General features: G+C 41.9%; 1 protein-coding gene and 1 pseudogene across 5 annotated transcripts in view; one reads left to right on the top strand and one right to left on the bottom strand.

Moving 5' to 3' along the window:
• Positions 1–25,209, bottom strand: part of WDR37 (WD repeat domain 37) — a 78,984-nt gene that overhangs the window by 29,813 nt on the left and 23,962 nt on the right. For 4 of the 5 annotated variants that reach the window (XM_036261568.1, XM_036261586.1, XM_036261604.1 and 1 more), the window contains exons 3-9: positions 23,756–23,852; positions 16,311–16,406; positions 15,928–15,992; positions 11,043–11,178; positions 9,160–9,231; positions 7,076–7,120; positions 5,141–5,217 (exon numbers count right to left, since the gene is read on the bottom strand). In XM_036261568.1, the coding sequence (XP_036117461.1) occupies positions 5,141–5,217; positions 7,076–7,120; positions 9,160–9,231; positions 11,043–11,178; positions 15,928–15,992; positions 16,311–16,406; positions 23,756–23,852 (588 nt within the window). The remainder of the gene's footprint in view (positions 1–5,140; positions 5,218–7,075; positions 7,121–9,159; positions 9,232–11,042; positions 11,179–15,927; positions 15,993–16,310; positions 16,407–23,755; positions 23,853–25,209) is intronic. The other variant, XM_036261597.1, reaches the window with a different exon arrangement.
• LOC118629899 lies at positions 20,130–20,980 on the top strand (annotated as a pseudogene).

The following is a 25,209-nucleotide window of genomic DNA, read 5'->3' as shown; positions in this document are numbered from 1 at the left end:
TTAAGACATCCTTTGATACAGCCCAGGATTTGCTGATATCCAGGTGGGTGAAAGAAAATTTGTGGATGATTTACAGGCGTTTAGTCTAAATAACAGGGTGAAGGATAAAGTCTGAGAGAAGGAACAAAACAGAAGGAGCGGATTGTGGGAACATCCAGAGCTCAATTTTGGACACAATAGTTTTGCAGTCTGTAAGACATCCAAGTAGAAACTGAGTTAAGTAGTGAGATGTCTATCGAAGTTTGGAGTTAAAGAGTCGAGGACAGTATGCAAACCTGGGGGTCAGAAGCAAGGGATGGTCCTTTGAAACATGAGTCTGAGGATCAGCTAGAAAGTACTGTGGGAGGAAATCAGGAGAGAAGGTGGAGGTGACCCACACACGAATGGGTAGGGAGGTGACCCACACACAGGTAAGAGCGCAAAGAAGGTGACCCACACACAGGTGAGAGAGCGGAGGAGGTGACCCGCACATAAGTGAGAGGGTATAGTGTCAGAGACGCAAGAGTCACCAGGAAGAGGAGGTGACCCAGCCAACAAGACTCAAGAGGAAGGAAGAAAACAAGAGAAATACACGAGATGTTAGATGGAGAGAGGGCCACACTGTGACAGGAATTTAGAAGTCCAAGGAGCGAATGAAAGTGTCTGCTGGGTGGTCAACATGGATGGGATGCTGAGAAAAGCCCGGCAGGGACACAGATGACCCTAGAAGAGTGTGTAGAGAGGGAAAGGAGTGCAAGTGACAAGTCTGAATTCTGCATAGGAAAACCAGTACCACATGGCTCCAGGAGGGATAGAAGGCTCAGGTAGGTTAGGGGGACAGCTACTACGCCATGTCTGCTTGCTGCTGATACAAGAAAGTAAGGAGGCAGAAGGGAGTGTGAGGAAGTCACCCGGAAATGTGTCAGAGTCGTGGCCAGGAGGAATGTCACAGCCCAGAATTGCCTGATGATGGTAAGGCTGGTCACAGGGCACTAACTGATCAGTACAAGAGGGACAGAAGAAATGCTGGAAGTAATCACAGGGGGAACGATCCAGAAAGAGGACTCACAATCTAGTGGGAAAGTTAAACATAAATGATTACACAAAAGTATCTATTTCATATGAATGCTAAATGCTACAAAGGCCAAGTGCAGGACACTCTGAGAGTAAGGCAGGCGGCCTGCAACACTGAGAGGTACCTGCAGGATGAGGAGTAGGGTAAGGAGTAGGAAAAGGGCCAGCAGGGGGGAGAAGATGGTGAGTCAGGGCAGCAAGCCCATCCAGGGACTGGAGTGGGGAGGGGATGTAAACTGAGACTAAGGGTTGCAACAGCTCACTGAGGTGACTCACTGAGATAAAATGCTACAAAGACTACACCTGACTTCATAGAGAAGAGGCTAGACATGAGCAATCAGATCTGAGACAGGGAGACGAGTCAGGAGACTAGTTAATGATCTGGACTTGGAATGGTGACAGCGAACAGAACAGCTGGAGTGAAACTTGCTCAAGGTAAACCATTCCCTGCTTGGTAAACAGCATCTAGAAAGGAGAAACAAGTCACTGTACATTCCTGGTGGAGACGTTGTAGCTGGGGCTCTCCTTCGGGGAACACGGATTCCTAGGTCATAGGGCTTGTCAGCCCCCATAGCCACTCTCCTGCACCTTCACTGTCTCTTGGGCTGGTGGGTTTCTGGATGGCTCTGTGAGAAGTGTAGAGAAACTCAGCAGGGAGCTCAGAGTAGCTGCTATAGAAGGGGTGTCACAGGGAGACAGAAGTGGATGTAAGAATTATTTAGGAACCAGAATCGGGAAGATGTCATATATTAGGTGGAAATGGAGGAGGGGAGGTGACAGAAGGGAAGAGTTAAAGGTGAGTTTGCAGTTCTGTTCATCATTACACCCAAACCTGCAGCAGTGAGCCTCACAGCTCTTCACTAACTATTCTAATGAAAGGAGTGACAAGTGGGCATGCAAAAGAGCAACTTCTGCCGGGGGAGTGGGAGGTCTGGGGGAGGCCGTGTGTGCAGTGTGGTCTTGGGAACAGTGCAGTGAAAACCCTGGGTGTGGGAAGGATGCCGGAGCGCAGAAGAATGGCCTGGAGTTCCCATGTAAAAAGCCCTAGTTATCAGGATCCACATTTGAAAGATGAAACAGAGTCATAACATTTACAGAAGTCAATTTAGCAAACTACACAAGGAATTTAAAGATATATAAAACACAAATGTAGTAAGTCACATTAAAAGATAATAGCAGCCCTGGCCGGTTTGGCTCAGCGGTTGGAGCGTCGGCCTGCGGTAAAGAGAGACCCGGGTTCGGTTCCTGCTAAGGGCATGTACCTCGGTTGCAGTTTGTCCCCGGCCCTGGTTGGTCGTGTGGGTGGCAACCACTCGATGTGTCCCTTCACATCGATGTTTCTCTCTCTCTCTCTTCCTCTCTCTCCCTCCCGCTCTGTCTGAACAAAAAATGCAAAAATGTCCTCGGGTGAGGATTTAAAAAAAAATAAAAGATAATAGCAAAATCTTTAACCCTAAACTGGTAAAGGGCAGGAGGAAGAAGGGTAAGAATTGTTTGTTTTTTGCCACTGTCTTAGAGATAATCAATCTATTTAACTTGACTCATTTTTACTGCCGACATTTAAACAGAAACGTTCAAGAACTGCCTATTTCATACGAAGTACCTACTGAGAACCAGTTGTCCACAGAACCACAAGTCCCTGAATCACATGTTCTCATGTAGGAGGGGCCATTGAGAGCTGATACATAATTCATTTAGATTTTCACTTTCAAATGAAGAAAATCCACCCCACTAAGTTAAATAAATTAACATCAAGCAACTAGCATGATACAGTGATCTAACAGGCAATCTAAAACTGTTCAGAGGATACCATCCAAATATTTCATTATGAACACGGTAGATGCCAAATTAAAAGGAGAAAACATCTGTCCAAGAACTGTACTGATTCAAAATGAACAAGATAGTTACAGACTAGTTTATTTCAGAATCTAGGAGAACTACTAAGAAATCCAGCAGAAGCTTTAGAACACAAATGGCCCTCACTTAAAGAGCCTCGTATGCAATGGGTGGCAACTACAGAGGGGAGTAACCGAGCCCTCACGAGGGAAGGCCACACAGAACCACGCTTAGCAGAGGGTAGATGTGGTTCCAGTCATGCCCTGTGATGAAGGCTCCTCTCTAATTCAGCCTGGGCTTCCCCTCAGGTGCTCCAAATCCTGGGGCAGCAACTCCAAGCATGAAAAGTCCCTCCCTGTGTCTAATGCAAGCAAAATCATAAAGAAAAAAAGTCCATGTAATATTCTAGCTTTTTAAATTAAGTATTATACATAATTTTCCCATCTAATAAGATCAGTGCTTTCTGCCCTGGCTGGTTTGGCTCAGCGGTTGGAGCATCGGCCTGCGGTCCAGAGAGACCCGGGTTCGGTTCCCGCTAAGGGCACGTACCTCGGTTGCAGTTTGTCCCCGGCCCTGGTTGGTCGTGAGGGTGGCAGCCACTCGATGTGTCCCTTCACATCGATGTTTCTCTCTCTCTCTTCCTCTCTCTCCCTCCCACTCTATCTGAACAAAAAATGGAAAAATGTCCTCTGGTGAGGATAAAAAAAAAAAAAAAAAGATCAGTGCTTTCTTATTTATTTGCGGGAACCCACAGAGTGTTAACTCACTTTCTCACCTGAGCATTAATCCCAACCTTATCTCTGCCCTATCCTCCATCAAAACCCAATGCTAGTCTCTTCAATGAATGAAACTGTTAAGCATGGCACATAATAAACAGTTTGGCAATTCCGCCTGGGAAAAGTACGTAATACACTCAATTAACAATGAGCCATTAATAAGAGCTCTTAACTAAAGAAAACTCATTCTTACTCATCACTGTACTTTATTAATTATTTAACCCATCTCCAAATAGAACAATGTTTAAAATGTTTAAAAAGGAGAAAAAGTAAAGGATTATTCTGAGGCAGAAACATCAAAACTAGAAAGTTACCATCACCCACTATTAATTATGGCTAAATGGAAACTGAAACCTCATGTTTACAATGACTGCATGACATCACAGAACTCTCTGCCTAATACCACTGCTGCAAGCAGGGCAAGGAAAGGGATAAGAGAGCAAAAAACTAAATCATTTCACTCAAAAGGATAATTAAGATCTCTGCATGATTATAAATAGAATCCAATATTACAAGACAAAGAGTAACTGAGAATTTATGGTTTAAATCTATTGATTCATTCTTCTTCTCAATATGCAAACTCTTTTGTTACCTACATTAAAACTTCACCCAGAGTCCTGGCTGGTTTGGCTCAGTGGTTACAGCGTCAGCCCTCAGACCAAAGGGTCACAGGTTCGATTCCAGTCAAGGGCACATACCTGGGTTGCAGGTTCAATCCCTGGCCCGGTCAGGGTCTTACAGGAGGCAATCAATTGACGTGTCTCTCTCACATCAATGTTTCTCCCTCTCCCTTTTTCCCTCCATTCCTTCCACTCTATCTAAAACCAATGAAAATATATCCTTGAGGATTAAAATATCCTTGAGGTGAGGATTAACAACAACAACAAAAACTTCACCCACATAATAATGATGTTATACATGCCACTGATTTTAGAAATTTATCTAAAAAATACATAAAACATTAAGAAATGCAACCTAATCACAAATTTAAAAGAAAGGTAAATGTTTAATACTTGTGGAAAGGCAGGTTAAAGCAAGCAAGTGCATATATAGATAAAGGTACTTGTTAGATGTTGCCTTGGTCTGCTCAGGTTACCAAAATGAAACACCAAGACTGGGTGGCCAAGATCAAGGGGCAGCAGATATGGTTTCTGGACAGGGCTTTCTTCCTGGTGTGCAGATGGCCTCTCCCAGGTGCGTACAGGGAGAGATCTTTGGTGTCTCTTGTAAGGGCACTAATCCTTTAGGATCAGGGCCCTACTCTAAGACCCCATTTAACCTTCATTTCTTCCTTAGAGGCCCTATCTTCAGATACAGCCAAACTGGGGGTTACGGCTTCAACGTCTGAATGTTGGGGAGACACAAACATTCAGTCCATAAGATATTATAAAGTTATTCTAAAATTTGCAGACATCCAGAACCCCACCAACATACCCCAGGTCGCGTTTTCAGGGTTAAGTAAATGTGCTGCTTACACTAGTGTCAGCCACAGGCTGGGGAGTGGGCAGCTGAACCACGTATCTCCAAATGTGAGCAGTCTGATCTCCAGAAGCTGAAGAGAGAAATTGGAGAAAAATTAACCAACATGCACACCATATGCAAAAAGTGCTTTCTGCAAGGCTCTGAGCATCATCAGACATGCATAACTTAGTGATTGTGAGATGAATGTACTTCACTAAAGGACTTATTTCTGAGACCACACAATGCTATTGAGAATAGAGTTAGTGCACAAAATTAAGATAATTACTTATAAAAATGTTCCCCATTTCATTTTAAGATAGAAAGCTGTGAGGGTTCAGGGAAAATTTACAAATACATTTTATCCTCCAACTACCCAACCTAAGTAAACTGAAACCCAATTATACTCTAACTTGTGCCTACAATGGGTGCTCAGGTGTTTCAGAAAAGTGAGTAACACACAAATGTATGGTCCTACCCACTCAACACTAATGGACCTCTCGATCTGCCAGGCACTCACAAGTACTAAGATCTCCCTTTCACCAGTCAAGGTGATGCTTGGACTTGGGAATGGAAAGACAGAGGGCAGCTGAAGGCCCAGAAAGGCCACAGGTATGCCAATCGTCTCCACTGACCCTCACAAGAACACTGGCTGAATCCCACCTTGTCTTCGTGGCTGCAGGGCTTACCCAAAGAAGTGACCATGTGCAGATTGTGGTACCTTTCTTAGGTGTCAAATGCACTGACTGCCCAACTTGCCAATCTCTGTTCAAACCAGCACCATAACCAAACCTGTCTTGCACACCTCTCTCCATCCACCAGCCCACTACTTTATCTGTTTCAGTTTCCGTCAGCTCCCTTCTCAGTCATCTCTTGATTTCAGTCCCTCCTTTCCAACCTCTTGTTGTCACTGGTCTCCCTCCATCTTCCCTCTTCCCAAACATACAAAAACGGTTGATTTAATAAAGTTTAAAGTCCTCACCTACTTTATTCCCCAAATGTTTTTTCAAGTATCAACTAGCTACTGTAGTCAGGCCTGTAATTCTCAAACTGACCTTCCCACTGTATTTCACTGACATGTAAAGGAACCCAATAAGAACTACTTTTGCGCTTTATCCCAGGGTCAGCAAAATCATGCCCAACAGCCAAATCCAGGCAGCCACCATTTTGTAAATAATGTTTACTACAGGCAGCCATATCCACTCTCATCTGTACATGTCTCTGCTGCTTTCCCACCAACACAGAGCTGAATAGTTATGACACTGTGGCCCTCAAAGATGAAAACATTTACTTCTGGTCCTTTACAGACAAAGCCTGCGGACCTCTGGTCCATTCAAATACTTATCCTTCAAGATTACTGTTAGTGTCCCCAAAACACCACAGGCATCTAAGGCTGTTGCACATTTTATAGGAAAACTAGTCGGTACAATAATGAGTTTTTTAAAACCACTATATAAAATATGACAAACTCAAGCTACCACGGCTTAGGAGAACTACACAGAAAAAAAAAACACAGGCTCTGCATATTGCCGTGACTTGGAACTACTATTTTCTCATTTTTTAATTTCAGATGCACACTGAATTAGGAACCCAGCAAGAATGACAGGCTTCAGAGGACTGAGTCACAGTCTGCAGAGAATTGTCACAGTGCAAGCAGGGAAGTGGACATGGACAACTATGACGTCTTCATAAAAAGACTCCAAGACCATGGATCAATATTAATCTCACAAGAAAGTGAAGCTCATGTAGTTTACAAACCAACACTGGTTAAAATAAGTACTACTTATTGTACTTTCCTTTATTTATACTTTACATAATCCATAAATGTCTACTAAAAACCAACTAACTTTAGTTCAAGACTTGGATAATCCTGATGTTACTGCTAAGAGAATGATTACAGCTGTTTTAAGATTATCAACAACTCTGTTCAATAAAAAAATAAATCAACATACCAGTGAGAGCCAACTGCTCTGAAGGATGGAATTTTATAGAATTTACTGCAAAACAAAAATATTACACAAACAGATTTAAAATAAAACATCGCCAATATCTATTATAGATTGCAAAGTTAAATTTAAAAACTACGGTAGTTCAATGTTAGATCCTCCCATTCAGTTAAAAACTATGAATAAATGTGTAAATTAGAGAGATCTGAGAAATAATAAAAATGCCTAATATCAGCTATCAAATTGCTAAAGTATAGGAAACACAGAAAAAGAATATTAAGAATCCATTTCTGCCCTGACCAGTTTGGCTCAGCGGTTGGAGCGTCGGTCTGCGGTCCAGAGACCGGGGTTAGTTCCCCGCTAAGAGCACATATCTCGGTTGCGATTTGTCCCCGGCCCTGGATGGATCATGCGAGTGGCAGCCACTCAATGTGTACCTTTCACATCGATGTTTTCTCTCTCTCTCTCTTTCTCTCTCTCCCCCCCACTCACTCTATCTGAACAAAAAATGGAAAAATGCGCACTGCTGGTGAAACAAAAGCAAAGCGTCCACAGGTGAGCATTAAAAAAAAAATTTGGGGGGTGGGGGGGTGGGAAGAGATAAACCACAGAACTTATATGCATGTATGCATAACCAATAGACATGGACAACAAAGTCGGGGACAGGGCGAGGATAGGGTGGGGAGGGGGGGTGCCAGTGGGGTAAAAAAGGAGAAACATCTGTAACAAAAAAATAAATAAATAATTTTTAAAAATAAATATCAAAAAAAAATTTTTTTAATAAAAATAATCCATTTCTTTTTATCCATAGAACAGGCATCTAGAGTTAAAGATAATCTGCAGAGTCCAGTGGGAGAAACTGTACTGCCCACCCAGCAGCCCTAGGTCATGCCCTCCTTCCCAGCTCTCACAACCCTGCTGTCCGGTCACCCGAGGAAGCCAGACTTCACACCCACGCCTGAAAGGAGCTGTGGGGCCCATTCACAGAATGTAAGACATTTTTCCCAGACTTCAACAAGTTCTCTCCTTCAGTGAGATTCAGTTAGCTACACCATTAGAATTATATTTTTCTAAGGAACTGAAAAATGCAGAAAATGCAGTTTTACTGTTAACACTAAACAACAGGTAACTGTGGGAGGAGCTGGTAAAACAACGAACTATGATGCTCAGACCATCACCACACCCCTAACAGAGTAACAGTGCTCCCAATTTCAGTAAGATCAGTGCTGGAGAGAAGGTGGAGCAGCCAGAACTCACCTGCACTACTGGTGAAACAAAAGCTAAGGGTGGGAGCACACACTCTGGAGACTATTTGCGGGTATCTGCTCAAGCTGGTCACCATGAACTGCCCGCATGGAAACATGCACCACACAAAATGACCATACATGTGAGCATCCTGGGCCCCATGGGCGGGACTGAACAGGAGTTCACTGCATGTCAGTCCCCTCCCGCCCTCATCTTCACCTCCTCATTTCAACCGAAGACAGGCTCACTTTCTTGACACGTTGGTAGTGGGGACACCCCTAACTCTAGAAGCAAAAGTTACACGCCACCTAGAAATTTGTCTACAAGGGTTCAGGAGATGGAGGTGGGTGATTAGGGGTAGTGAGCCAGGGGGCCACCTGAAAGACCACTGGAGATGATGCACTACAGATGGAAGGACCCACAAAGGGAGTGGGACAAGAGTGGGTGAAATTTGGTCAGAACACATGGACATGCAGGGTACATTGAAAAGGCAGTGACGAGCTGCTACATTAACTACAACACTAATGGCAGGCAAGGGCCCAGGACAGACAGCAGCCTGCATTGGGACCAAATACAGGAAAGTGAATCCCTACAGTGACTACAGAGTTTTTGATAAATAACGCACATATTTCAGTTTCAAAACTGTCTACATGTACCTTTCTGTGCAACACTAAAAAACAAAAAACCACAGACATCTCCTATCTGATGTTGTTTAGGGAGCTGAGCTTTCTCTTTGTGAAGCCTACACTTAAAGGCACAGTGTCTGTCTATAAAAATGCCCCACTGTCCTGACATGAACTCAGCAAACCTCCCATCTGGAGATCTGTTGATGTCATAGCACTTACCTGACCCCACATGGCCAGTGTACTTAATGAGGCTCCTCCCTGTCTCGATGCTCCACAGCAAAGCTGTGTGATCTGCAAATTGAAACAAATAAGAGAAACTGAGCCATCGCTGCCTACACAGTCTTTTTAATTAAAGAGTAAGATAAATATTCTAAAAATGAGAAGTTGCATTACTGTTACTCTCTCTTGCAACTCTAATTATATTATTCTGTAATTCAACTAATCAAAGAAAACACTTCCAAAAAGATGGGAGAAGCTGGTGACTTGTCTGAGGTCATTAATGGGCAAGGGGAAAACTACGGTCCTGAGTTCCTATTCACTGCTACACTGACTGCACCCCACTAGAAACTTAAACATAGGTCATTTACATCCTAGGTTCTTTTTTTTTTGGTGAAATATTAAAACTTTTCAGAACATCATGCAATATTCAAATGCAAATAGCACCCAAATATAGTTCTAAATTATTTGAGATTTAATAAACATTCCTTTGGATGTTTTTACTTATGGGCATAACAAAAAAATAAAAATTAAGACTTAATAGGAAAATCTGAAAAATAAATGCATATTACCAAAATGAGATTTCAGAGACATCAGAAAAGAATCTTTTTATTCTTCTTCACTAGTTGTAATTTCCGTAAAAACAACCTGGAATGCTCATGTACAAACAGAGTTTTAAACAAGAGAAAAACTTTCTTCATCATTCTTACTAGTTTTACATTTTCTATTTCCACTTGAAAAAGCAGAATCTAGTGAGTAACTTGTCACAGCTGGAAAAGTCATTTCCAACAAGTGGGTACCATTTTTAATTTTAGCAATTTTTATCTGAAGAGGTATTATTAGACAGCTTTCAAAAAATGCCTTTTCTGCCTGGGGCAGTTTGGCTCAACGGTTGGAGCATCAACCCACAGACCAAGGAGTTGCAGGTTCGATTCCAGTCAAGGGCACATACCTCAGTTGTGGTTCGTCCCTGGCCCTGGTCGGGGTCATGTGGGAGGCAAACAATCAATGTGTCTCTCTCATATCGATGTTTCTCTCTCTCATATCGATGTTTCTCTCTCTCTCTCTTTCTCTCTCTCCCTCAAATTGTATCTAAAGATAAATGAAAAAATATCCTCGGGTGAGGATTTTTTTTAAAAAGCCTTTTCTTTAATTTAAAGACGGGTCTAACACCTACCCTGTGAGTCCCACAGGCAAACTCAGGACAGCAGCAGTACCCACTCCCCTAAAAGCTGGTACAACAGTCCCCCTTTAGAGATCACATAGCAAACCTCACAAGTGGGAAAAATATAAAATGTACTTTCAAAAGAAGATACACAGTTAGCTATGAATAACAAGAAAGCCAATCAAAAAAATTCCTAATATGGCCCTGGCTGGTTTGGCTCAGCAGTTGGAGCATCCGCCCTCCAACCAAAGGGTCGCGGGTTTGATCCCTGGCCCGGGTCGGGGTCATGCGGGAGGCAATCAATTGATATGTCTCCCTCACATCACTGTTTCTCTCTCCTTCTCTCTCTCACTCTCTCATCCCATTCCCTTCCAACTCTATCTAAAAATCAGTGGAAAAATATCCTTGGGTGAGCATTAAAAAAAAACAAAAAAACCTAATATGTTTAAAAGACATTCTACCGTCTGCTGCCTCAGTGATTCCTTAACACAGCTAGCTATATCCCATGGAGACGGACGAGGCATCACACCCACAGGCTGCGGAAAGCCCTAGAGGGGTATCACAACTAAGCACTAATTCAAGGCTGAGCCCTTTGTTCAAATGACTGCTCAGCCAAGTCTGCTCCCAGGGTCACTCTGCTATCAACACCCAAAGGTCAAGCATTCGTGTCAGCTGTTATGCAGTCATGTGTGACAAGCTTCGGGGCGAGCTCTGGACTCACCAGCAGATGCGGTCCCCAGCACCACGGGCTGTGTCCTTGCCACACTGACATCCCAGATGCCATCCCTGTGGCCGATGTACTCCTTCACTAGCTGGCACACAGCCCTCGATGTGGTGGCCTTGAAGCTGGAGACAATCTAAAATGGTGAAAGGAAGGAATATTGTACACAATTTACTGAGCAAAATTTTTTTTTTTTTATCCTCACTCGAGGACATTTTTCCATTTTTTGTTCAGATAAGGTGGGAGGGGGAGAGAGAGAGAAACATCGACGCAAAAGGGACACATCGAGTGGTTGCCACCCACACGACCCAACCTGGGCCGGGGACAAACTGCAACCGAGGTACGTGCCTTTAGCGGGAACCGAACCCTGGTCTCTCGGAACCATTGGCCGACGCTCTAACCGCTGAGCCAAACCGGCCAGGGCCTGAGCAAATGTTTTTAAATTAAAAGAGAATGCCTTGAGCCCTGCCCGGTGTGGCTCAGCGGTTAGAGCGTTGGCCTGCGGTCCAGAGAGACCCGGGTTCGGTTCCCGCTAAGGGCACGTACCTCGGTTGCAGTTATCCCGGCCCTGGTTGGTCGTGCAGGTGGCAGCCACTCGATGTGTCCCTTTCACATTGAGTTTCTCTCTCTCTCTCCCTCCCTCCCACTCTATCTAAACAAAAAATGGAAAGGAAAAAAAAATGTCCTCGGGTGAGGATAAAAAAAAAAAAAAGAGAATGCCTTGAGCCCAGCCAGTGTGGCTCAGTGGCTGAGCATGACCCATGCACCAGAAGGTCGCCGGTTCAATTCCTTGTCGGGGTACATGTCCGGGTTATGGGCAGGATACCCAGTGGGGGACATGCAGGAGTCGACTGACTGATGTTTCTCTCTCTCTCTCTCCCTCTAAAAAAATCAATAAAAACATGTATTTTTTAAAAAACTATAAAATCAAGTGAAAAAAAACTGGTGGTGTTATACAACTGTTTTAAACTCTGAGCAAAGCACTGAAAAGAGGTCTCAGTCCATTCTTAGTGGAAACACAGCCCACTGTTGAATCAACTCAGGTGTGAGCACCAAGTTATTCCTGACACAGTGGACAACTGAACCGTGTGAGGAGAACCACTCTCACCAGCACTACAGACAAGTTCCATCTGACTTGGCTTAAATATACAAGGAATTGCCCTGGCCAGTTTGGTTCAGTGGTTAGAGCGTCGGCCTGTGGACCAATGAGTCTCGGATTCGATTCCGGTCAAGGGCAAATACCTGAACTGCAGGTTCGGTCCTTGGCCCCAGTCAGGGTCATGCAGAAGGCAATCACATCGATGTTTTCTCTCCCACCCGCCCTCCCACTCTGTCTGAAAATCAGTGGGAAAATATCCAATATCCTTGGGTGAGGATTAACAAAAAAAGAAAAGGACCTAGTCACCCAGCCAGTGTGGTTCATTGGACTGAGCATTGCCCCATGGACTGAGAGGTCTCGTTTCAATTCCCAGTCAGGGTACATGCCCAGGTTTCGGGCTCAATTCCCAGTATTGGGCGTGCAGGAGGCAGCCGATTGACATTTCTTTCTCTCTCCCTTCCTCTCTAAAAAATCAATAAAAACATATTTTAAAACAAAGGACCTAGTCAACCTCAAACCCATCATCACCTTCTTCTTTTTTAAAAGCTCATATCCTAGTGAACCTAGTCCCTCCACACGGAAACATGCTTTTGCTGCATAGGTGCCATTCATGTGTTAAATAATGTACATTTAGAAAGGAGTAAAAGCCCTGGCCGGTTTGGCTCAGCGGTTAGAGCGTCGGCCTGCGGTCCGGAGAGACCCGGGTTCGGTTCCCGCTAAGGGCACGTACTTCGGTTGCAGTTTGTCCCCGGCCCTGGTTGGTCGTGCGGGTGGCAGCCACTCGATGTGTCCCTTCACATCGATGTTTCTCTCTCTCTCTCCCTTCCTCTCTCTCCCTCCCACTCTAGTTGTACAAAAAATGGAGAAATGTCCTCGGGTGAGGATAAAAAAAAAAAAAAAAAAAAAGAAAGGAGTAAAAAATCGCACATCCCACTCCCACAATAAGTGGTAGCAAGTTTAAAATTCCAAGCCTGCCATTTCTCACAGACTACATGAGGATGAGAAATGATCTACTGGAACCACATCTGTCACCGATTCCACAGGGACAGTAAGGACCACAGTGCACTGACACACAAAAACCCTATTTCTGGTGGAATTTTGGAAGAGGTAATAGTTCATGAACACTAACATATTGCTCCATGTGCTGCTTCCTAATTAATGCTCATTACATGGTGACCTCCTCTTAACTCTTTGTTCTTAAAAGTGTTGACTTAGCCACAACTGCAAGGAGGTCCCACAAAGACTGAACTACTTACTCAGAGGGAACATCCATGACAGAAAAACAACAGAATGAATGAAGTAGTACATGGACACTTAACCTGTCACCCTATCATTTTAACTGACATAGAATTTACACTACTTTAACAAAATCCAATGTGTGAACATTTTCACAAGTTTCTTTCAAGTGGTTTGCCAGTTAGATTGTCATGCCTACCTGCCTCCCTCTCAAGAGGCATTAGAGATGGTCATCAGCCATTCAGGAAACCTCTCCTGCTTTGCTCAATGAACTTCAGTTTTGCGCTGTCACCAACCATGCTACCCACTTACTGGCTGAGTCAGAAGAGAGAAGTAAATAAACCCAAACCACAGTATCTGCCTATAGCACCATACTAGAGCTACTACCCAAAACATGTGTAACACCAACCAGAATACATTCTGATGTCATATAATTTCTCCCATTTTCAAATGTCACATATTTTGTGTTATTCTTTAAGATGGGTACACATACACTGTGCACAATGATATAAAGATCACTGCTGACGTACTTCTCAAAAATTCAGATCAATTTCTAGTATCCAAAATGACTGGGCTTTAAATATCTCTAATACATTTTTTTAAAGCTAAGTGTTATTGTACATAACCTTACCTTTGCCCCAATCTTATTTTTCACTGTTCATGGTGAGGGATAATTTTATATAATCCTTTATTCCTCTACTTCAGAAATTATCAGATAGTTTTTGGCATTTTAAGACCTTACATTATATTGCCCAGCAGATGTGGCTCAGTGGATTGAGCATTGTCCCATGGACTGAGAGGTCCTGGCTCGATTCGCAATTAGAGCAAATACTCAGGTTGTGGGCTCGTTCCCCAGTAGCGGGCATGCAGGAGGCAGCCGGTAAGATGTTTTTCTCTTACACTGATGTTTATATCTCTCTTTCCCATCCTCTCTTAAAAAAAAAATAATAATAATAATAAAAACAATTTTTTTAAAAAAGAAGACCTTACTTCCGGTCGGTGTGGCTCACTGAGCATTGACCCATGCACCAAGAGGTCACCAGTTCAATTCCCAGTCAGGACACGTAACCAGGTTGTGGGACAAATCTCCAGTGGGGGGCATGCAGGAGGCAGCCAATCAGTGTTTTCTTCCATCAATGTTTCTCTCTCTCTCTCCCTCTCACTTCCTCTCTCTCTAAAAATCAATAAAGGGGAAAAAAAAAATTTTCTTTTAAAAGACCTTACATTAAATACATAAACTAGAACCACCAACTAAACCACATAACTCAAGATACTATAACAAGAAGTTAAATGAGTAAGAACATAATCTCACTGCATTTTTTTAAGTTTAACATTAATTTATTAAAAACTTCAAATCTAGACCTGGCCATTTTGGCTCAGCAGGTAGAGAGTCAGCACACAGACTGAAGGGTCTCAGGTTCAATTCCTGGTAAGGGCACATACCTGGGTTGCAGGTTCAGTCCCTGGCCCCTAGTCTGTCAGGGTTGTACGGGAGGCAACCAACCAATGTCTCTCTCACATCAATGTTTCTCTCTCTCTCTCTCTCCCTCCATCCTTCCTTTCTATTAAAAAATAAAATAAAAATAAATAAAAACTTCAAATCTAGTAACTAACTGTAAGCTAAACACATGAAGACATTTAATTAGCCATGCAGTCCTAGAGTTACAAAAAAAAAAAAAAAAAAAAAACCCACAAGAAAAGGTCAGTAATACTCAGATTTTTAATTAAGAATTACCAAAGACTTCCAAGTAAGGAGAACTAGAAAGACCAAGTCTGCTATATTAACTGCAGTTAATCCCACTCTGGATGTCATGGGAAATAACTTTAAGCTCGGGGAACAAACCGGAAAAATAGAAAGCTAACAATAACTATTTATGCCTTCATAGCAGACTCACCACATTTAAACTTTCCTTCAGGTTTAGAAAAGGAATGTATACTCGTTAAGGTTAGGTAATTAATTTACCTTTCATATATTCAAAATACTCCAAAGTAGAGATGTATACAAAATTACCTCAAAATATTACTTCATAATGGTAATCCCTCATAGACAAATCAATTTCCAAATAATTAAATCCTGCCACTTTAAGAAGGTCAGAACAAGATGATTTAAGAAAAAGTAAAATACCACCAAAACCTGCCTTGGAGACAAATCTTTCCTAATCATACTTGGAAATTTAGAGAAGGTGAACTAAAATTTAACTAGTTCAGAATGTAATTTTTCATTGCTTTATGCCCACTTAATAGTTTTCTCCAAATTCAGAGTCCCCTATATCAAGCCAAATACAAATACAAATACAAAATGTATTTTTCCTCAAAAAAAGACATATTTACTGATGTATAAAGTATTAATCTCTACAGGTATTGGTATCTAGCTGTCTATAAACTGTGGCCATTTAACAAATCTATGATATGCCTTCTAAAAACTGATTTAACACCAGGAGTTTATCTTTTTCTATCACATATTTCTAATTGAAAAATATGTAACTTAGAGTGCTCATGTGCCCACCTTAACCACCACATGGCCAGCCCTCGAGCCAGTGTCTTGCATACCTTGCTGGTGGAGGCCTTGTAAGTGGTCTTCAGCTTCTGAGAAAGCTGGCTGGTACTGTGACTGGCTGCCAAGACAGAGAATCGAAAATCAATACAGCCATACAACCAAGGAGCCACAGGCTTTCAGAGCCGTGACATAACTGCAGACATTAATGCGACTGTCCATTCCACATGGTAGGCAGTTTGTCCATGCAGACACAGGGGCAACAGCAGGGCTGGAACAGGAGCCCAGCTTCCAGGCAATTCCTTCTTCCCTCTATGCCCACACATAAATTATGATTCAAGTAATGCTGACCACAAAATCAATGAATCATGTCCTGCGTTAAATTCCAAATTCCCTCCACAGTAATCTACAGAGCATCCTTCACAAGCAACCCCCTTACCTTTAGTTTTCAGTTGGCCCTTACTCAGCTCTGTCCCATCAATCACTTGTCCTTCAGCAGCTAAACGCTCATTGAGAGTCTCAATTTCTCTACGCACTGGAAATAAAAAAATTTTCAAAAAGGTAAAGTATGTACTTTTTATGTTTAAATATACTGACCACTTCTAAAACTTGAGCACATAAAAATGTTATATATTACGTTGTCTAAACAAAGACATGAATAATATACTGTAAACAAGATCACTTTATAGAGTTCTCAAAAAACTCCAGTTATCATTCCAAAAACAAACTCCCATGATCTTCCTACACACGGAAAACATGATGCTATTAGCACCGCTCTTGGATTTCAACATAGTTCCCTTCCTTTGCACTTCATTTTATATATTTAAAAACATTATCCTGACACTTTCCAAAACTCAATATAATATTTACAGTCTAGCTGAGAATACTGAAATCAAGGGGGAAAAAACATAAAATGAAAAACACAACCATTGTTGCATGGCACCACAGAGCACCAACTAAGGATTATATATAAGAAAGAATAAAAACTGAAGTAATGAATCCTGGCCAGTTTGGCTCAGCGGTTAGAGCATCGACCTGCAGTACAGAGACCCGGGTTCGGTTCCCACTAAGGGCATGTGCCTTGGTTGCAGTTTGTTCCCGGCCCTGGTTGGGTTGTGCGGGTGGCAGCCACTCGATGTGTCCCTTTCACGTTGATGTTTCTCTCTCTCTCTCTCTCTCTCTCTCTCTCTCTTCCTCTCTCTCCCTTCCACTCTATCTGAACAAAACATGGAAACATGTCCTCAGGTGAGGATAAAAAAAAATAAGAAAAAAACTGAAGTAATGAAAAATAAATAGAAGTAGAGGCATATGGCAACAAAAGAGAATGAAGAAGAAGGACATCAGCTATAAAAAAGAGACTGAGCAGAGGCAGTGAAAGAAGGAAGCAGACAATGGCTGTGCTTTGGACGAATGCCATTACCCCATTATCCACCCTGTACAGATGAGGAAAAAAGGCCAGTGGGATAAGGGACTTGTCCGAGGACACAACCTACTGCAGTCATGCAGCTGGACCCCACCTAGCCACAGATCCACCCAGCACTAAGGCTATGTACCTGCCATGCTGCCTCCTAGGCCTGGACAAGATCTGTTCAGGCTCCAGTGAGGCAAAGCATCTGGGAGAAGTACAAATGAGATGAGTTAAAAAGAAGGTCGAGCACAAAAGGCTCTGAACAAATCCAGTCTGAGCAATTTCAACTATCTCACAGGCAACAGGAAGCCACTGAACCTTGTCATCTGTAATCCTAGTTTTTCTTGAACAAACTGTAAAAATTCATAAAATATAAGGCCTTAGATCACAATGGAAACTCAATAATACTTGGATCCATACAACTCTGATACTTTTAAAAAATGCTTAAAATCCAATGCAGTACAGAGTACCTAATTTTTATTTTTTTTTATTTTTTTTTATTTTTTTTATCCTCATCCGAGGACATTTTTCCATTTTTTGTACAGACAGAGTGGGAGGGAGAGAGGAAGAGAGAGAAAGGGAAACATCGACGTGAAAGGGACACATCGAGTGGCTGCCACCCGCACGACCAACCAGGGCCGGGGACAAACTACAACCGAGGTACATGCCCCTAGCGGGAACCGAACCCGGGTCTCTCCGGACCGCAGGCCGACGCTCTAACCACTGAGCAAAACCGGCCAGGGCCCTAATTTTTATTTTATAAATGTTGGACCGGCCAGTGTGGGTCAGTGGTTGAGCATCCACCCACACACCAAGAGGTTGTCAGTTCGATTTCCAGTCAGGGCACATGTCCAGGTTGTAGGCCCAATCCCCAGTGGGGGGCATGCAGGAGGCAGCCAATCAATGTTCTTTCTCATGGATGTTTCTATCTCTCTCTCCCTATCCCTTCCTCTCTCTCTAAAATCAATAAAGAAAAAAAACATTTTTTATGTAAATTTCCAAGATGGACTTACAAGAAAAATCCAATATCAAAACATTAAATTTTCCAATGGCAAAGTTTAAATGACATAGGATTGATTACCCTCTCTTCGCTTAGTTCTAGAGTGAAAATATTTTAATAATACAAAAGCTATTTATTAGTATTCAATTTTTGGATGAAAGACCTGATTATAGTTAAAAATTTTATAAACACAAACCCTGTGAAATAACAAAAACTAGAAAGTAATGGAACAGTGAAGGGTAAAGGACACATCATTTCCTAACATCTTGCAAAGTATGACTGCATGTGGCCTAACGCTGTCAGAGCAAAAAACAGTAGATTAAGTTTATAAAAAGGACCTAAAAGCAAAAAATGCAGCAAATGGTTTCCTTTGCAGAGTGGGATGGGTCAAAAAGCGGTACTGGCAGATATCTTTCCTTTTTTTTTTAACTTTTTTTCTTTATTAATTTAGAGAGAGAGGAAGGGAGAGGGAGAGAGAGACAGAAACAGTGATGCGAGAGAACACTGACTGGCTACCTCCTGCATGCCCATGCCCCCCACTGGGGATTTGGCACACAACCCGGGCATGTGCTCTGTCTAACTGAGAATCCATCCAGCGACCTCTTGGTGCATAGGTCAACACTCAACCACTAAGCTACTCAGCCAGGCTATCTTTCCTTTTGACTTTTTTTTTTAATCCTCACCCAAGGACATTTTTGCATTCAACTTCAAATAGAGTGGGAGGGAGAGAGGGAGGAAGAGAGAGAAACACATCGACGTGAGAGAGACACATCGACTCGTTGCCGCACACACGACCCCAACCTGGGCCAGGGACAAACCCCAAGCAAGGTATATGCCCTTAGCAAACACCGAACCCAGGACTCTCCGGTCCACGGACCAACAGTCTAACTGCTAAGCCAAATCGGCCAGGGCTATCTTTCCTTTTTATACTGCTTGATTCTTTCTTCTTGTTGTTGTTAATCCTCACCCAAGGACATTTTTTCCACTGATGTTTAGAGAGTATGGAAGGGAGGGGGAGATGGTGAGAGAAAAGAAACATCAATGTAAGAGAGACCCATCGATTGATTGCCTCCTGCACACACTATGACTGGAGCCAGGGATCGAACCTTGATTAGGAATCGAACCCACAACCTTTCACAGGTGGGCGCTCTAACCAATGAACCACACCAGCCGAAGTTATACTACTTGATTCTTTAAGGCAGCAATTTCCAACAGGTGTGCCGCAAGAATTTTTAAGACATGCCATTCCTGGCCATTTAGTCAGGGGCAGTGACCTCTTTTCCCTTAGACTGTCAAATGAAAATTTTAAAAAATGACAACAGCTGCCCTGGTCATTTTGGCTCAGCAGTTAGAGCATCAGCCTGCAGACCAGAGTGTCCTGGGTTCGGTTCCCGCTAGGGTCATGTACCTCGGTTGCAGTTTATCCCTGGCCCCAGTTGGGGTCATGTGGGTGGCAACTACTCGATGTGTCTCTCTCACATTGTTGTTTCTCTCTCCCTCTCTCTTTCCCTCCCGCTCTATCTGAAGATAAATGCAAAAAAAAATTGTCCTCGGATAAGGATAAAAAAAGAAAAAATGACAACAGCCAACACCATAATAGCCATCCAGTGTGAACAAATCAAAATTATACCTTTTTGTAAGATCAGCAAAAAATACATTTTTTGGCATGCAAAAGAATTTTAGTAACTAGTTTTCGTGTACCATGAGATGAAAAAGGTTGAAAAGTACTCCTTTAAGGAAATGAAAGCATTGCTTCTAAAATAAATTTTTTTAGATTACATTTTACATTCAATATTAGTTTGTATTAGTCTCAAGTGAATAAAAATTGTTTTAAAAAAACTAAAGACAAGATGGCCAACCCTGAGGATCAGGTGTCAAAACAGAAGGTATGCATAGCTGCTAAATTGATCACTCGTGACCCCCCCAGGGGAATTTAATGAAGTATTCAATAGTGTCTGGCTACTACTTCATAATGACAATCTCCTTAGGGAAGGGACAGCACATGCATTTGCCCAGTATGATGTGGATCAGCTCATGCCTGTGAAGATAGAAGGATATAAAGATTGGGTCTTAATTATAGAATACAGACTGGGTAATAGCAGGTTTTCCGATCCAAGAAACAAAATGTCCTTTAAGTTTGATCACTTACAAAAAGAAGCAAGTGACAAGTGACCCCCAGCAAGAGGAAGCAGAAAGAGGTCTGAAGTCTTGGAGAGAAACCTGTGACAGAGCTTTAAGGGCTTATGTGAAAGATCATTATTCCAACAGCTTCTGTACTGTTTATGCTAAAACTACATAGATGGGCAACAGGTCATTATTGCATGTAATTGAAAGCCACCAGCTTCAGCCTAAAAACTTCTGGAATGGTCGCTGAAGATCAGAATGGAAGTTCACCATCACACTACCTACAGCCCAGGTAGTTGGAGTACTTAAGATTCACTATTATGAAGATGGCAATGTTCAATTAGTCATAAAAATGTACAGGATTCAGTAACTGTTTCGAATGAAGTCCAAACTACCAAAGAGTTTATTAAAATCATAGAGCATTCAGAAACTGAGTATCAGACAGCAGTTAGTGAAAATTATCAATGTCAGACACCATATTCAAGGCCTTGGGCGGCAGCTTCCAGCTACCCACACCAATATAAAATGGAACAAGATACTCAGCCATATGATTGGCAAAGAAATGTAGAATGCTTAAAGGCTGAATGTAGGATTCTTCAGTACATGGAAAGAAAGATTTCAATGTATGGTCATATAACAAGTGATTAATAAACAACAATATTTTGCTAGCCCTTTGAAAGTTAACGGATTTTCTAGCCTCATGGAATACTGCTGAATCTATAGCATTGTCTTGATACTCTATCCTGCAAAGCTATCATTTAGAATTGATGACCATATGAAGAGTTTCCTAGACAAGAAAAAGCTATAGGAGTTCACCACCAAACCAGTATATGAAATGTTGATGGGTCTTCTTGGAGAAGAACAAAAATATGAAAAATAAAATGGCAATAAATACTTATCTATCAACAACTGACTCTACAAATAAAATGAGCAACGAGACCAGAAACAGACTCATAGATACAGAGAACTTTTTTTTGGTTGGCAGATGTGAGGGAGGCTGGGGGGATGGGTGAAAAAGATGAAGGGATTAAGAAGTACAAATTGGTTGTTAGACTGATGAACCTCAAAGGGAAGGGGGCATGTGGGATGGGAAGAGAGAAACCAAAGAAATTGTATGCATATATGCATAACCAATGGACACAGACAATAGTGTGGGGAAGGCAGGAGGGGGTTGGAAGTGGGGAGGAGGGAGTCAAGGGGGGAAAAAAGGAGGGGCATCTGTAATACACTGAACAATAAAGACAAGTTTTTAAAAAATTAAATTAAATTAAATTTTAAAAAAAGAAATAACAGGTACCTTGTGCTTTAATACATTATGGCAGGATTGTAATTTAAGTAAATGAATCAAACAACTATGTAAATCACAAACAAAATCTAAAAATGAACCAAAGTAAAAAGGGTAACCTCAAGGAAGTATCTTTCTATTGTAACCTGTTATTAAAGGGAATACTAGTGATTTGTTCTAAGTAGGATGTAAAACTTGTTTCAAATTACTTTTTCTCAGTCCTGCCTGCCAAAAACTTGAATGTAACGGTGATACAGCAACCCTTCCCAGGTATACTGCCAGGTGTATGTGTGATCTCAGAAACACAGGTAACAATGATACGATATGACAACTGAAATGATGGATTCATTTACATTGTTTGCACTTCTATGACCAGGCCATAGGAAAGGTCAGTTTTTTAAAAAGTATTATCTTCGTACCTATTTCCATATATATGTCAAAAAGAAGGGTGTTTATGCTTCAGCTTTGTTTTCATTCAGTAATTAATACAGTTAAGTAAGAGTTTGTTTCCAAGTGACCCATTGACCTATGTAAACATTTTTATTTCAAATATATTTGTATTGTCAAAAAAAAAAAAAATCCACAAGATAATTAAAAATTCTTTCCATTTAACTTATAAAGTAAATAAATAAACGTTTTAGGAAATCCTCAGAATATGGCATATTTTAAAAGAAAAAACAAAACCATGAATTAACATTTTCATATTTATAGTATACTTTATATAAACTGCATTTTTTTTTCTGTATTGATTTTAGAGAGAGGAAAGGAGAGAGAGATGGAAACATCAATGAGAGAACATTGATTGGCTGCCTCCTGCATGCCCCCCACTGGGGATTTAGCCCACAACCTTGGCATGTGCCCTAAACAGGAATCAAACCAGCGACCCCTGGGTCCACGGGTCGAGACACACCAGCCAGGCAGATGCATTTATTTTTATAAAATCAAAATTTGGATCAACAGGTATGGTCAGTATAATACTGCCCACCCCAAAGATAACCTGCGAACATGACCTTGTGGCAAAGTGGCCCAGCAGGTGTAACTAAAGTGAAGAACCATCAATGGGGAAATCAACCTACATGACCCATTGGCCCATCCTTTGCACATGCCCTTAGAAGTGGGTCAGAGATGCACCAGGAGGACTCCACCACCACTGATGGAGGAGGAGGAAAGGCTCTGAGCCACTAAGCACAACAGGCTCTAGACACTGGGAACACCAGCAAAAAAAGTAGGGACCACTGTCCTCACTGCAAGTAACTGAAATCTGCCACAATCCAAACAAGCATAAAGAGATTCCTTCTAGCCCTGGCCGGTTTGGCTCAGTGGTTAGAGAGTCAGCCTGCGGTCCTGAGAGACCCGGGTTCGGTTCCCGCTAAGGGCACGTACCTCGGTTGCAGTTTGTCCCCGGCCCTGGTCGGTTGTGCGGGTGGCAGCCACTCGATGTGTTCCTTTCACATCGATGTTCCTCTCTCTCCCTCCCACTCTAACTGAACAAAAAATGGAAAAATGTCCTCGGGTGAGGATAAAAAAAAAAAGAGAGAGATTCCTTCTAACACATACAGAAGGAACACAGCTCTGCCCAGATCTGACTTTAGTCTGCAGAGCTGTAAGATAACAAATTATGTTATTCGAAGGCACTAAGCTTAATATAGTAGCAGAAAACAAATATAGTGGTGAATGTCCACCCACAAATTTGACTCTCAAAGATTTTTAAGTGAAAAGTTATAAAAGTATATTAAGACAAGAGATACTCGCCCTGGCTGGTTTGGAGTATTGGCCCACAGAAGAAAGAGTTAGGTTCGATTCCGGTCAAAGGCATGTACCTCCAATGCGGTTCGGTTCCCAGCCCTGGTGGGGGTCGTTTGGGAGACAGCTAATCAATGTGTCTCTTTCATATGGATGTTTCTCTTTCTCCCCCTCCCCCACTCTATCTGAAGATAAATGGAAAAATGTCCTTGGGTGAGGATTAAAATAAGTGAACTCTTAACAAACTTATCTCATTTGAGCCTCATAAAAACCAGATGGCAGTGTTAGTTCCATTCAAAAATAGTAAAGACAGGAGATACTCACATTCTAAGTTTTCAATATAAAGGTTTTCAAATTCTCTTTCTATTTGACCAAACAGTTCCAAAAGTGTACTGCGAACTGAGGACGGCAGTTTAGAATCCTGTAGAAAAGGAAGATTTTGTTTAAAAAGCATGAATGAATGAGAAACTCTGATACCAAGTACCAACACATCTTTTTCCAAAGTGAATTATCTTTTATCTTAAGCTCATTTTATATCTTTAGATGTTTTATTTCTTATACATAAAATGCTTAAAGACCTTTAAGTTTCAAATTTCTATAGATAAGACTAAAATCAAATTGTACAAATGGTTACCAAGGATAATATGGGATTAACGAATAAGCACTTCTTCAAAACAACATAATTTTTCTTTATTCAAGGTAGGAAATAGACTACCTTATTTTAAAACTTCCAAATTTGTAGAGAAGGCATGCAGCTCTCATAAATAAAATTATATTATGCCCTGGTCAGTTTGGCTCAGTTGGTTTGAGCTTTATCCCATACACCGAAAGATCTGGGTTCAATTTTCAGTCAGGGCACATATAAGAGGCAATCGATCATTGTTTCTCTCACATCACTGTTTCTCTCTCTCTCTCAAAAATCAATGAACATATCCTCACCTGAGCATTTTTAAATTACATTATAATTAGACTTTAAATTCTATCATATAGTATTATAAATTATTTTTAATAAGTTCTATACTCCTAGAAAATGTTCCTTATAGAATCCTCATGTTCACTGTTCTTCAAGGAAAAGATTTCCTATAACTGTAAGTAATACCTAAAAGATTATCATGAAGAGAGAAAAAAGAAAAAGTTTACCTGTAAAAGCAAAATGTCTATCAATTAAAAGAAAACATTACTGCCCTGGCTGGCTTGGCTTAGCGGTTAGAGCATCAGCCTGCGGTGCAGAGAGACCCGGGTTCAGTTCCCGCTATGGGCCTGTACCTCGGTTGCAGTTTGTCCCCAAACCTGGTTGGGTCGTGCGGGAGGCAGCCACTCGATGTGTCCCTTTCACATCGATGTTTCTCTCTCTCTCTCTCTCTCTCTCTCTCTCTCTCTCTCTCTCCCTCCCTCCCTCCCTCCCTCCCTCCCTCCCTCCCTCCCTGGCTCCATCCCTCCCTCCTAATCCATCTGAACAAAAGATGGAAAAGTGTTCTCGGATGAAGATAAAAAAAAAGAAAAGAAAACATTACCATGTAAGTTCCCAGTTAGCTGCTGGTGTCTATGTGCCTCAGCATGGGCTCTGCACACCTCCAGTCCTCTCTAAACCTCATGGGAAAGTCAGTGGGAAGAAGCACCATCTCAGCTAAATTTTTAGGTATGGTCAAATGAGTAAGCAGTGCCCTAGGCATCAACTGAGCTCACAAGCATTTTCCTTTCAGGCATTGCTAATAACAGGGAGACTGACATGACACAATCTACATTCTACTCTAATCTCCTAAGGATATGGCCTACAT

The sequence above is a fragment of the Molossus molossus genome, unplaced genomic scaffold, assembly GCF_014108415.1.
Source record: "Molossus molossus isolate mMolMol1 unplaced genomic scaffold, mMolMol1.p scaffold_m16_p_1, whole genome shotgun sequence".
In the NCBI taxonomy this organism is placed as follows: Eukaryota; Metazoa; Chordata; class Mammalia; order Chiroptera; family Molossidae; genus Molossus; species Molossus molossus.
This window is presented reverse-complemented; position numbering and strand designations above follow the sequence as displayed.